The sequence below is a fragment of the Barbus barbus genome (assembly GCF_936440315.1).
Source record: "Barbus barbus genome assembly, chromosome: 13".
Classification (NCBI taxonomy): Eukaryota; Metazoa; Chordata; class Actinopteri; order Cypriniformes; family Cyprinidae; genus Barbus; species Barbus barbus.
In genome coordinates, this window is record NC_136741.1 from 32,326,895 (window position 1) to 32,340,000 (window position 13,106).

At 37.0% G+C, this 13,106-nt stretch overlaps 1 protein-coding gene across 1 annotated transcript in view; it reads left to right on the plus strand.

Moving 5' to 3' along the window:
* The first annotated feature begins 549 nt into the window (after window positions 1-549).
* Window positions 550-13,106, plus strand: part of LOC306879610 (protein TMEPAI-like) — a 27,157-nt gene continuing 14,600 nt past the window's right edge. Inside the window, exon 1 of the mRNA XM_079432696.1 lies at window positions 550-879. Coding sequence (XP_079288822.1) covers window positions 774-879 — 106 coding nt within the window. The 5' untranslated portion in view covers window positions 550-773. The remainder of the gene's footprint in view (window positions 880-13,106) is intronic.

Here is a 13,106-nt window from a genome sequence, read left to right on the forward strand (position 1 = left end):
TTATGGACTCATATTTTAGCCAAAAGCACTTCAACATCCTGGATGGCCTGATGGTGAGCATATTTTCATTTTTGGCTGAACTATTTCTTAAATAGCAGGAGAAATCTCATTTTAGAGCAGAGGAGGGCGCTTACTCTCTCAAATGTTCAGAGATGAGTCTTGTGGTCAGGAGCACTACCACACACACACTGAGCATATAATCATGCTTATATTTCACAACGTGACACACATTTTAAGCACATTAGGTTTAAGTGAATAATTGATGAGTGTGTTTAAAACTACTTCGAGTCTGTCTGTAAACCTCTCTCATATCACTTGTCAATAAAAAGAGACTTTCCACGGATTAAAACACTTGAATTGTTCCAAAGAATTTCTTTGTGGGGAGAAAAGTTAAGCAGTAACAGTTTCTAAGCAAGTAAAGCTTGTTGGTGAAAATGACTTTGGCTCGTGCACTCTGTGAAAGGCCAAGTCTGGCGGTGACGTCATGCTGTCTGCCTCGAAGCCCCGCCCCCGGACTAAGCCCCGCCCCCGCCGGTTCCCAGCTAACTTGGACTTGAATGAGCTGCGCGCAGAGACGGCTGGAAAGTAGTACAAACCGTCTGGGAATAATACCGGGAATACTGGAGCACAGCGGCCAGACAACGGGACGGGGGTGGGGGGACGGAGGCTAAAGGCAAGCCGCTCCTGGAAGAGAGAAGCGTCGCTGAGGAAAGAAGAGGAAAAGCCGTGCCGTGAAGCGATCGCGTCCGTCCGTTTTCCGCGAGATCTCCTCAATGTTCAGCTTCATGGGTCTGATGAACGGAAGCACCGACACCCACACCAATGTCTCCTGTACATGTAACTGCAAGAGATCCACTTCATTCCAGAGCATGGCGATCAGTGAGTAACGTTACCGGAGCGTTATTTTCTTCTTTAAACGATTCGAATCGCGGCGCTGGTCAACCGGCAAACTGCGGCTGTCGGGTTCTGCTTTTAACGGACATTTATATGTATTTCTGTTGTTTAGACTCGGTATGTGTTGGGTGTCGTCTGGGATAAACTCCTGAGAAAGTTTCGGCGCGGACTAGTTTAGCTGGAGTAAGGATCTGGTTTAGGAGTAAGGATCTGGTTTAGCTGGAGTAAGGATCTGGTTTAGCTGGAGTAAGGATCTGGTTTAGGTGGAGTAAGGATCTGGTTTAGCTGGAGTAAGGATCTGGTTTAGCTGGAGTAAGGATCTGGTTTAGCTGGAGTAAGGATCTGGTTTAGGTGGAGTAAGGATCTGGTTTAGGTGGAGTAAGGATCTGGTTTAGGAGTAAGGATCTGGTTTAGGAGTAGTAAGGATCTGGTTTAGGAGTAGTAAGGATCTGGTTTAGGAGTAGTAAGGATCTGGTTTAGGAGTAGTAAGGATCTGGTTTAGGAGTAAGGATCTGGTTTAGGAGTAAGGATCTGGTTTAGGTGGAGTAAGGATCTGGTTTAGCTGGAGTAAGGATCTGGTTTAGCTGGAGTAAGGATCTGGTTTAGGAGTAAGGATCTGGTTTAGGTGGAGTAAGGATCTGGTAAAGTCTCCCTGCCAAAAAAATCAAAACAATAGAAATCATCACAGAATTTGGCTGTAATGGGACTTGTATTGGTTTTAATGGAAACTGCTGTGGGTTTCTACTGGTCACCTTCTATTGGTGGCTTGTTAAAACCATTAAATCCTAATGGAATATGTCCCAAAACACAAAACCATTTTTTAAAGTTGATGGTTTGTAAAGTTCCTACTGGTATTTATAGTGGAAACTATTAGAAATTTTGTGATGGTTTCCTCTCAGCGATATGCACATGATATTATTATGATGTCCTCGGGCCGGTCTGTGTATCAGACGGATGTGGTTTGCTCTCGGTCAGTCAGTCAGACGGTTGTGTGTGTGACGTTCTGTCTGCTCTCAAATCCTCAGCTGGGAGTTGCCCGACTAATACTTAATTTGTAGTGACTAACTTATTGTTCAGCAGCTGCCCCCTGTTGTCCAGCAGACTCATTCATTCGTGGAATTCTCTCTGATTAACCGTCTTGCAAAATCTGTCTGCAGTTTGCAAATAATCTTTCGTAAAGGAAAAGCTGAACCAATAACAAGGTGATATCAGCAAGAACTCGCTGTTGTGGGAAAAGAACTTGCTGTGCAGTTTGGACTTGTGCCTTTGCTTTGTCATAAATAATGTTCCTTGTAATCGCAGCTCCTTGAAAACGCTATCTCTGTTTTCAGAAGTTGTCTTGCCCTTGTTTGTCTAGACAGACACTCAGTCACGCCTGACCCGATGATGTTCTCTGGAAATGAAAGCAACTCTCCCGAAAATGTCCAGTTTATCAAATCAGTCAGCGCCGGTTTAATTGAGTTTTGGATTTGAACGGCTTGTTTTGATCATTTTTATGTTGCTGCTGTCTGTGAGGATCTTATAACATCATACACTACAGTCAAAAGTTTTTGAAGCGTAAGATTTTTAATGTTTTTAAAGAAGTCTCTTCTGCTCACCAAGCCTGCATTTATCTGATCCAAAAACAGCGGTAATATTGGGAAATATTTTTACTATTTAAAATAACTGCTTTCTATTTGAATATATGTTAAACTGTATTTTATTCAGCTGTATTTTCAGCATCATTACTCCAGTCTTCAGCGTCACATGATCTTCAGAAATCATTATTATTATCAATATTTTAAACCGTTGAGTACATTTTTTCAGGATTCTTTGATGAACAGAAAGATCCAAAGATCAGCATTTATCTGAAATAAAAAGCTTTTGTAACATAATAAGCTTGGAGTCAGTATCATTTTGGCAAATAAATTATAAAAATTAATACTTTTATTTAGCAAGGATGCTTTAAATTGATCAAAAGTGATGATAAAGAAATTTATAATGTTACAAAAGATTTCCATTTCAGATAAATGCTTTTCTTCTGAACTTTCTATTCATCAAAAAATCCTGTAAAACGTCTACTCAGCTGCTTTCAGCATAATAATAATAATAATAATAATAATAATAATAATAATAATAAATGTTTGTTGAGCAGTAAATCAGTATATTATTATGATTTCTGAAGATCATGTGACACTGAAGACTGGAGTAATGATGCTGGAAATACAGCTTTGAGCACAGAAATACATTACATCTTAAAATATATTCAAATAGAAATACAGTTATTTTAAATAGTAAAAATATTTCACAATATTACTAAAAATATTAAACTGTCAAACTGCTTTTCGGTCATTACCTGCAGCAAGTATGAAAGCAATAGGAAAACAAAGCCAAACCCTGGACACTTTAGGCAATTTAGAAATCCTGGGGAAAAAAGGTCGAGAGGTCATTCGCTCCAATCCCGTTTAAAGGCCACGAGCGAAGCAGAATGAATGTGACTTGGCTTGAAGCTCAGAGCTGCTGTTTCTTTATTGTTGTTTTGCGGGATGGAAGCCTGTTTGTTTCTGCTCACAGAAATGGTGCTTTAAGCAGATTTGAGGGTTTCACATTTTCCTGGATGTTATAATCAAGTCGACTCATGAAACAGACTTAAAGTGCTCTGCTCTTTTCATGACAAGCTGCGTCATGGATTCATGATCCACAGATTCACGTCTGCATTCATGATCGCTGAAGCCAGGAGAGATTGAGTGATAGACGTGTGTCAGCGACTGTCAAATATGACTAGCACTCAATCTCTCCTGGCTTCTGTGAACATGAAGAGTTCAATAAAGAAACACATGTGACGTCTCCGGGTAGAAATCTCAGCTCAAAATACAAAAGCAAACATTTTGCATGCAAAATTAAGATTGTGACATTATTTTTAGACACATTTAACCTTTGTTCCTGTCATTTTTTATTGATACAGTCGTGCTTGATTTTTGTCAGACATTCAAATCTATCATCATCTATTTATAGCAAGTACATCAAATGAAAGGAGTAGTTCATTAAACATTCTGTGATCAATTACTTACCCTCACATGTGAATAAAACGCTAAATGAAATCTAGTCTTTATGAACCTTTTGAAGCGTTTACGCTGGTTGAATCTGTGGTTGAATGACTTTCAGTCGCTCCATTTCATTCAAATATCTTCATTAGTGTTTTTGAAGATGAGCAAAAGTAATGGATTCGTTACGACACGAGGGAGAGTAGGAATGAATTTCCATTTTTGAGTGAAATATCCCTTTAACACTTGTATTTCACAATACTTGAATCTAATTGCAACCTCAATTCTCATTACTGTAAAAACAAATCTGTCATATGGAAAAAAGATATTGTAATGTGATTTTAATGCATCATGTATTTGTTGTGCTGCCTTTAATATATACTGATTTCCATACTGTAAAAAATGAAGTCATGGTAACATGGTTTTCCCATTATTTTAAGTTATTTTAATTTAACCCAAAAAAATGTATTAATCAATTTCAACTTAATATTTTAAGTAAGTTTAATATAATTTACATTGAAATTATTTGTTATAAATACAATTTGAAGGCAGCAACTGTGCTTATACATTTTTTTTATTTAAAGTAGGTGGATTTTTTTTTACAGTGCATGTAAAATAACTATATATATATAATTTTGTTTCTACATTCTTTGTCTTTAATTACATTTGAACAACCATTAAGCATGCCTAAACATGTCTTTAATTCATGCAACTTTCACCATTTAATAATTTAATAAATTTTTACAGTAATAGGGCATCATAGGATATATGCAACATATAATTTTGTTATTTTTTTCTTTTGTTTTGAGAACGTTTTTGGTCTGGTGTTGCATTCTCGTCTTCGTCTGTGAGCTCGTCGCCCGTGTCTGTCAGGATAAGTGGGAACGGTTCGCGAGAAACACAAATGAGACGTGAGCGTGACACAGACCACCCACTGTACAGCAGCAGATGAGATCAGCTCCTCTCTTACGAGAAACGCTCTTCGTCTGAAGAGGCAGGACAAGATCGTCCCTTCAGGGGAAGACGGGATGGTTTTCCTCCTAACAGGATATTACAGCTGGCGGTTTCCTTTGATCCTTTGTGTTTTGTGACTCTCTAGGGTTTGCAAATAGCTGCTAGACATTGTGGGCAGATCTGGCAACTGAACAGAAGTCTTTGTCACCCATGTAAACAATGTGGTTGTCAATTATAATGAGATTATTTAGATTTTTTTTTTTTTTTGAAAAGGAGCTACATGCAGACACAGATCAGCTGAAGACGCGTCACAGAAGAATGTCTTTCTGCTCCCTGACCTCGTTTCACTGGAAAACTGCTGCAGTTCCTCAAACCTTCTGGTAGATAATGAAAAACAGGCTTCATTTGTTCCTGTAATTCTTCACTGATAATGCAGTCATGCACATGAATCTAGAGAGCAGCATCTATTTAGCATATATATGAAATTAAATGGATAGTTCATCCAAAAATGAAAATTCTGTGATAATTGCGTAACCTCATGGGTGAATGAAGGCCTAATTAAATGTCTTTATGAACTTTTTGAAGCGTTTACCCCAGTTGAAGTTTTCTTTCAGTGACTTTCAAGCACTTTAGGTTATCAAAAATATCATAATTTGTGTTTTGAAGACGAACAAAAGTCTCATGGATGTTTAATGACATGACGATCACTAAATGATGAGAGAAGTTTCATTTTTTGTTGAATTAAACCTTTAATAAACTATATTTTACATTATTTTGCTCACAGCGCTGTATGGTTTGAAAAAAAAAAATACAATTACAATATTTGTTTTTCTGATGCAAATTGTGATTGCAATTTAAAATATGATTTAAAAAATTACATTTTCTTTGCTTGTTTTTGTGGCTGCAAATGTGTCCAAGATTGTGTGATTATTTATAAATATGGCAATAATTGTAATAATTATCATCTTTATTATTATTATTACTAAAGTATAAAAATTACAAAAAATAAATAAATATTACTATTGAAACATTTCATTGTAAAATGGAAAAAAATCTGTATTTAAGAAAATTAATATAGTTATAGTGATTGTTTGTTACAACTGTAAAATGACAATATTAATATTCATGGCTGTTTTTATTTCTTTAATTTGAATGGAAAACTGCAGGAAGCCTTAAAGCATATCTTTTGTTCTTCTCATTACAGCGTTGTGAAAATGGTTTTGTGATTTGATAATTGCACCAAGCCATATTGTAGTTTTGGTTGGTTTTGATTAGTGCTGTCAAACCATTAATCCCATTCAAAATAAAAGTTTTTGTTTAGATGATGTATGTGTATGCATATATTTATTATGTATATATAAATACACACACATGCATGTATATATCTAAGAAAAAGATGTTATGTTTATATATTAAATATATTTATAAATAATATAAATTAGCCTATTTGAATATACATATATGCTTGTAAATTTTCAAAATATATACATGCATGTGTGTGTACTGATATATTTATAATAAATATGCACAGTATGCACACATTATGTAAACAAAAACTTTTATTTTGGATGCAATTAATGTTCTGACAGCACTAGTTTTGATTAATAATCATACAGATGTATTTACTCATAAACTGATACAACCATAGCCCGTAGTTCCTGTAGTTGGTCTCAGAGTTTGGTGACTCTGCAGTGAAACGCTGCTCTCTCTGCTGTTGATCTGGGGTTTGTCGTGTCTTTGTTAGGTTGACGCTCAGCTAATTATCTGGCCTTGACCTCGTGACGCGTCGCTGTGTCTTTGAGGCCCGAGGCAGATCTTTCTGATACAAACACATCTGCGGCGATCCGGCGCTGAGGAAACACCGCTGCGTTCTGCTCTTCACAGCACAGGAAGAGGAAACAGCTGCGCTCCAGAACGCGTTTAAGACCCACGGCTACATAAGAGCTGTCCCGTTCATCAACAGTGTGTCCTAAAGAGTTCGTTATATCACTTACTCACAGTTCTGCGGTGTCTGACTGGTCTGTTCCTCACAAACCTGATCATATGACTTCAGAGGAACAGAAACTACATTACCACTCAGAAGTTTAGAATAGCTGAGATTAGGGCTGGGCGATATGGCCTAAGAAAAAAAATCCCCCCCTACTTAACATGCGCACTGAAGTTATTTAACAGTAATCAGTTTTTCCACATGGTGGCAACACCGTTGTTTCATATGGAAAGCCAAAGTGGTCATAAACGCTTGCTCGGGTGTCTGATTGCACACTGACACGTCAAAAGCGTGCGACTTGACAGCAAAACGCGCATACTGGACGTTCTTAGCGTGCGCTTTGGGATTATGGAGATTATGGTTTTGTGTATCAAAATGCACGTCCTCGACGTGTGATTTCCTATAAAACGCGCATTTTTGACGTGCGTTTATCATAACAGGAAATGGGCGTCGAATATGTGCGTTTGGAGTCGGACAAAACACTGAACGTGTTACAGGTAAACCAAACAGGCAGAGCAAACGTCTTTTGAAGTATCCACACAGCCGAAAACAACGTGCTCTTTCTGTAGTGCTCTCAAAATGGCACGTGTGCTCACTTCACTGCCCGATTCTGTCATGTGTCCGCTATATCGTGCATTTTGGGAGACGACATAATTGAATAAGAAAATAAATTATATATATCAATTTTCTTATGAAATATTATATATTGTTATGAACATCTGGCCAATTATTACTCCCATTATGACAATTCTTCTGGTTTTAATGCATACCTGCCAGCCAATCAGAATCAAATATTCAGACAGACCATGGTATAATACAATATATTCACGTAGAAAACGGCTGTTTTAAATTGTAATAATATTTCACTGTTTTTACTGTATTTTCTGTTTTTTTTTTAAATGTGAGCAGAAGAGACTTGAAGTTGAATGGATTTTGAATGGCCGTCAAAAGGTTTTATAATTTATTAGCTGGAAAAATCTCTGCAAGTGATTGCAATTATATCGTTTGTCTGTGTTGTTATTATACTTGTGGTATTTACTTCACTCGTATTCAATCTTTACTAGGGTTGTAATGGTATGAGATTTTCAGATTTTTTATTATGATAATCGTCTCTGAAAATATGACGGTTTCACGGTATATATTAAACAATAATTCTTATCAGTAACAATGACTCTTAAAAGAATAAGAAGTTATTTGAGTGAACAGATCCTTTATTGCAACAAACTTGAAATCATTTTAATGAAAGTAAGCCTCTCTTCTGAGGAAAAACAAAAAAACTATTACAAAATAAAGCCATAAGCCTTATGTATATCTATATCACACTTTAACCTTTTAATTAATGTTTTAAAATGTTATCAAATGAAAATTTAACAACACTTATTTTTGTCAAAGTGCTGCACAACAGAGGTATTCTAAGTTAAAACATGGACAAACAGGATATTCCTCAAAAATAATGTTTAAATGAATTAATTATTATAAAGAATATTATTATTGTTATAACTTTTAAGTGCATTGTACAATGCTAATTTATTTCTGTCAGGACATTTATTTTGACGGGTTGTAGCAGATCTTTGAGTTTAGTGTATTTGATGGTTTTTCTCAAATAAAGCTGGTTTTGTCTCAGAGCAGCTCTGCTGATGTTCATGTTTCTGTAGACGCTGAGAACACCATTAGTGTCATGCATGCATACTTCAGTATGTAGCAGATAAAACGGTGCCACTCGTATCTACTTTTGATTCCATCCATCAGATTGTGCTGTTTAATTGAAACCTCGTTAACGTTATTCTGTAAATCCCATGTTCACGACTGCTCCGGGATTCCCTCTGCATCACGGAAATTATACGGCCTTATAACGTGTTATAAATGTGACCTTTATCTGCACGGAGGGATGATGTCTGTGAATATGAGCAACATGTTGGATGTATTGCCTGCTTTTGCAGCCACTTTGCGTCCACATTTTTTGCAAATTGGATTCGTCCTCAAGGACAACCCCACGTTCATGTTTTTATTTTTTATATCCAAAGTATTCTCATACTGCAAATTTAATGGATGGAGATTAGATACGATCTCTGTCCTTTCAGCAGAGTGAAGCAGCCGAAATAAATTGCATATGCACGGGTGAGATTATTATATATATATTTTTTCATGAATTTTTTTTAACTGTAGATATGCAAATGTTTATGGTTTGATAACCGTGTACGTTCAAACCGCGATAGACCGTCATACCAGAATATCGTTACAATCCTATCTTTACAGTTATAGTTATTGTTCTCAGTGTGAAAGGGCTTTTATGGACTGATGCTATGGTGCTTTTATGGTGTTTTTGTCCTTTTTGAAGCCTGTATGTGTAACAGTTGTGTAAAAAAGTCAGGTTTGGAGAGACTCATGAGTGAGTAAAAGATGACAGAACTGTGGATTTTGTGGTGAGATGGTCCTTTGGTTCTTGTGCTGAATGTTGGTGGATGTTTTAATGTTCTTGGTCTCAGCTGGAGCGCGGCGTGGGTTGCTCATTCCTCATAATGGCTGCATCTCTTCCATGGACGCGCTGCTAATTGCAGGGCTGCTTTGACTCACCTCCGTTAGTGCATTTAGTGTCGGCTGACATCACCATCTCTCAGCGCTCCGTCATCGCTGAAGCATGCCTGTCCTGACACAATATTAACACTTTAATGCAATCTCACTTAAAAACTAGCGCCGCTAGGTTCAGGATTGCCGGATTTGTGGTTTTCCCTTCATCAAGCATTATTTGTAGACCACCTTTTATCTAATAATCGCAAAGAGCTTTGTGCTTTAAGTTCTAAAAAAAATAAAGTATCAGCTCTCAAATTCTGTCCATTTTATTACAAAATTCAGATAATAAATGCCATTTTGTCGCTCTTAAATGTGGCGCGACAGATCTCTGTAACTTCCACTGAGTCTCTTCCACTTTATTACAAGTTATAGCACAAAATAAACATAAATGAGCATCAGAAGGCATTGAAAGAACTAGTACAACTTACTGAAATGAATCACATCGCATATAATCGATCAGTCCATGTTTAAACTGCGGAAAAATGTCAATAAAACAGCTTATGATCAATATGAATGTTAGCATTTACCTCAGGCAAGATCTCCAGTGTTCACAATGGGTTAGTTAGCTATAAAACACTAGAGAGAAGCTTATTAACTGTTAATTAAATTTGGATGTTTGCATAAATCTGACATGAAGATTAATTTGATGAAAACTACCTTATACGTAATTGAGTTGTATACAAATGTTTTAGTTTTTATTTGAGGGTGATTATTGTATTGAAAAATAAATAGCAGTTGAATATAATGGATGTTAATTTCCTCTAATATTATAGTAATGTGTCATGAGAGGGTTCCCTGTATAGTTCACAACATATCGGTATCGATTCTGAATAATGGGTTTTGGGTATCAGATTTTTAGCATCTGTAGTTTTTACTCCCGTGTTCTGTCCGTGAGGAAGTGGCGATGTGTGTGTTCGTCTCGGACGGATTGCAGTGGTTTGTCTGTGACCGCAGGCGAGGCACGAGCTTGTGCTCCGTTATCTCTCTCAGTATCGGTCACACACAGCTACATGCCTGGACCTTGTGTGGTTTGGATCAGGATCTGGTTACAGAAGATCATGAGAAATTGTGAAACCTGTTTTTCTTCCGTTCCCAGTCTTTTGCGGTTTTTCCCCTTTCCTCTCTCTTCCTTGTACACTCTGCCATGAGAGAGATCCAGCCTGTTTATCTGTCTGTCTGTCGAGCTGTGCTGCTCCGGTCATAGGGTTTCATCTTCCGTGTGTGTGTGTGTGTGTGTGTGTGTGTGTGTGTGTCCAAATGTCTCCACAAGGATAGTAAAGCCTGACATGTTTGTCATTGTGGTGACCGGCCTGCTGTCACTGCGAGGGGAAGAAGATTATTAAAAATAGTAAATTATGTTTATCTGAAAGTGTAAGAATGCAAACAGGTTTTCTGTGAGGGTTAGGTTTAGGGTGAGGGGATAGAAAATATCGTTTGGTCAGTATAAAAGTAATAGAAGTCTATGGAAAGTCCCCACAATTCACAGAAACAAATGTGTGTGTGTGTGTGTGTGTTTCCGTTTTAATTTTTCTGTACTCCTTTTTAATGGTTAAATTAAATTGTATTAATCAAAAAGCATGTCTAATTAATTAACATAATGAACCATACAATTTAACATTAATATATTAAAAGCTTAACAGAAAAATAAAATTTTAGGGCCCTATGAATTAAGAAAAATTCTCACGTTCTGTTTTATTTTTTACCAAATTCTGTATTGTGTATTTAAATTTTTCTGGTTATCAAATGAAGGCATAAAACAGTAATTTAATTTGTCTTTTAATCAAATGACAAACAATTTTAATACTATTAAAATGAAAACATGGGAGAAATATTGTGATTATTCCTTTAAAAATAAGTTTTAATAATTTATTATTAGTAGTACGTATATTCTACTACTGCACAATAATATATTTCTGACAGCGTTAATTTTGACGGGTTGCTGTGAATACCTTTATGCTTCTGTGTGTATATGATATGACGGTAGCTTTACTCAAATGAAAGGGTAGACGTCTCACAGCAGTTCTGGGGATGTTGTTCATGTGTTTATGTCCTCAGTTAATGAGACGACAGACGCTGAAATCACCGCGAGCGTCACGCGCTTCAGTCTGTGTGTAGTTAACAAAACCATGCATCTGCTCCATTCATAACGCAGAACATGCAGGATACATATTTAAAGCCTGTTTGTGGCTTAATATTTGCATTCCATATCGGGATTTAATTTGTGTAATGACCTACTTTTAATTCATCCAAACTTTGACAAATTCCGTGACATTCCGCGTTAAACTGTAAATTCCGTTTTTATAACTGGCTTCTGCGCATGTAATACTGTTGAAGCACTGATTCTATTTTTTTAATTAGCTATTAGTTATTATTCTAAAGTTAGTTATTAGTCCAAAATCATGTAGGCTACACTTTAATGGTTGATATAAAATAGATATTATATATATACATATATATTATATGAAATACAGTAAAACAACAGTGAAATATTATTACAGTTTAAAACAGCTGTTTTCTCTGTGAATATGTGTTAAACTGTAATTGATTTCTGTGATCAAAGCTGTATTTTCAGCATCATTACTGCAGTCTTCAGTGTTGAACACAGTTGTGCGGCACAATATTTTTGTGGAAACTGACACATTTTATTTTTCAGGATTAACTAATGAATAGAAAGAAGAATAGCATTTATCTGAAATAGAAATCTTTTGTAACATTATAAATGTCTTTACTGTTACTTTTGATCAATTTAATGCAGTTTTGATGAATAAAAGTATAATATATATATATTTTTTACAATCTATCGAATGGTATAGACTGTATATATGTCTAGTACCGTGTAAGCAGTGAGAGAGCCAGTGGTTTGCTGATGATCTCTGTCGTGGTTTTTTTGTTGTGTGTGTACAGTAAGTACAGTAGACACTGTCCCGGGCCGTCTCTTTCATTATAGGTCATTGATTGATTGTCTGTATCAGTGTGTTTCTGTCACACTCGCTGTGATCTGTGATCAGCTTCAGACTCTCATCAGCGAGCGCCGGCTATTCTAGTCTCCATTAAGAGTTCCTGTCTGAGTGTGTGAGTTAATAATTAAGTGCTCTGGCAGCGGCCCAGGTGAAGGTAAAGCAAGTCTGGACTCTGTTTGCCCGTCTATGAGCCATATGCTGCTGGCAGAGATGCGAGGAGAGGAGATTGGCTTTGTTTCTGTACTATGCAGCAGTCGCTACAGTCCGAGTCGAGCTGAGGCCTGAGGAAATCAAGCATCAGGTGAACTTCAGTCTCATAAAGCAGCAGGACGTCTGAGAAACGTGGAGCTAGTTTAGTTCACCTAGAGATCATGTGCTGGTTTTGTTCATCTGTACTGATGGTGCTTTGGTTTGGTTGAAGGTTTGCGTGGCGTTCTGCTCTTTTGTGTTCAGCGAGACTCACACAGACGCTTCAGTGTCTGGAGCCGTAAATAGCAGATGGGGTGTGTGGGAATATAGAGACACCCCTGAGACACACACTCACACACTCTTGATTTCATTAGACATTTGTTATGTCACGTCTGCGTCCGCTTTCCCAGCATGCTCTCTGTGTCTCACTGCTCTTCAGAGGAACATTCCTGACTAAAACCACCCTGAGCAGCTCCGGTTATGACCGCGTGTGTGTGTTGAATCATGGGAAGTCTCGGGAACTTTTGT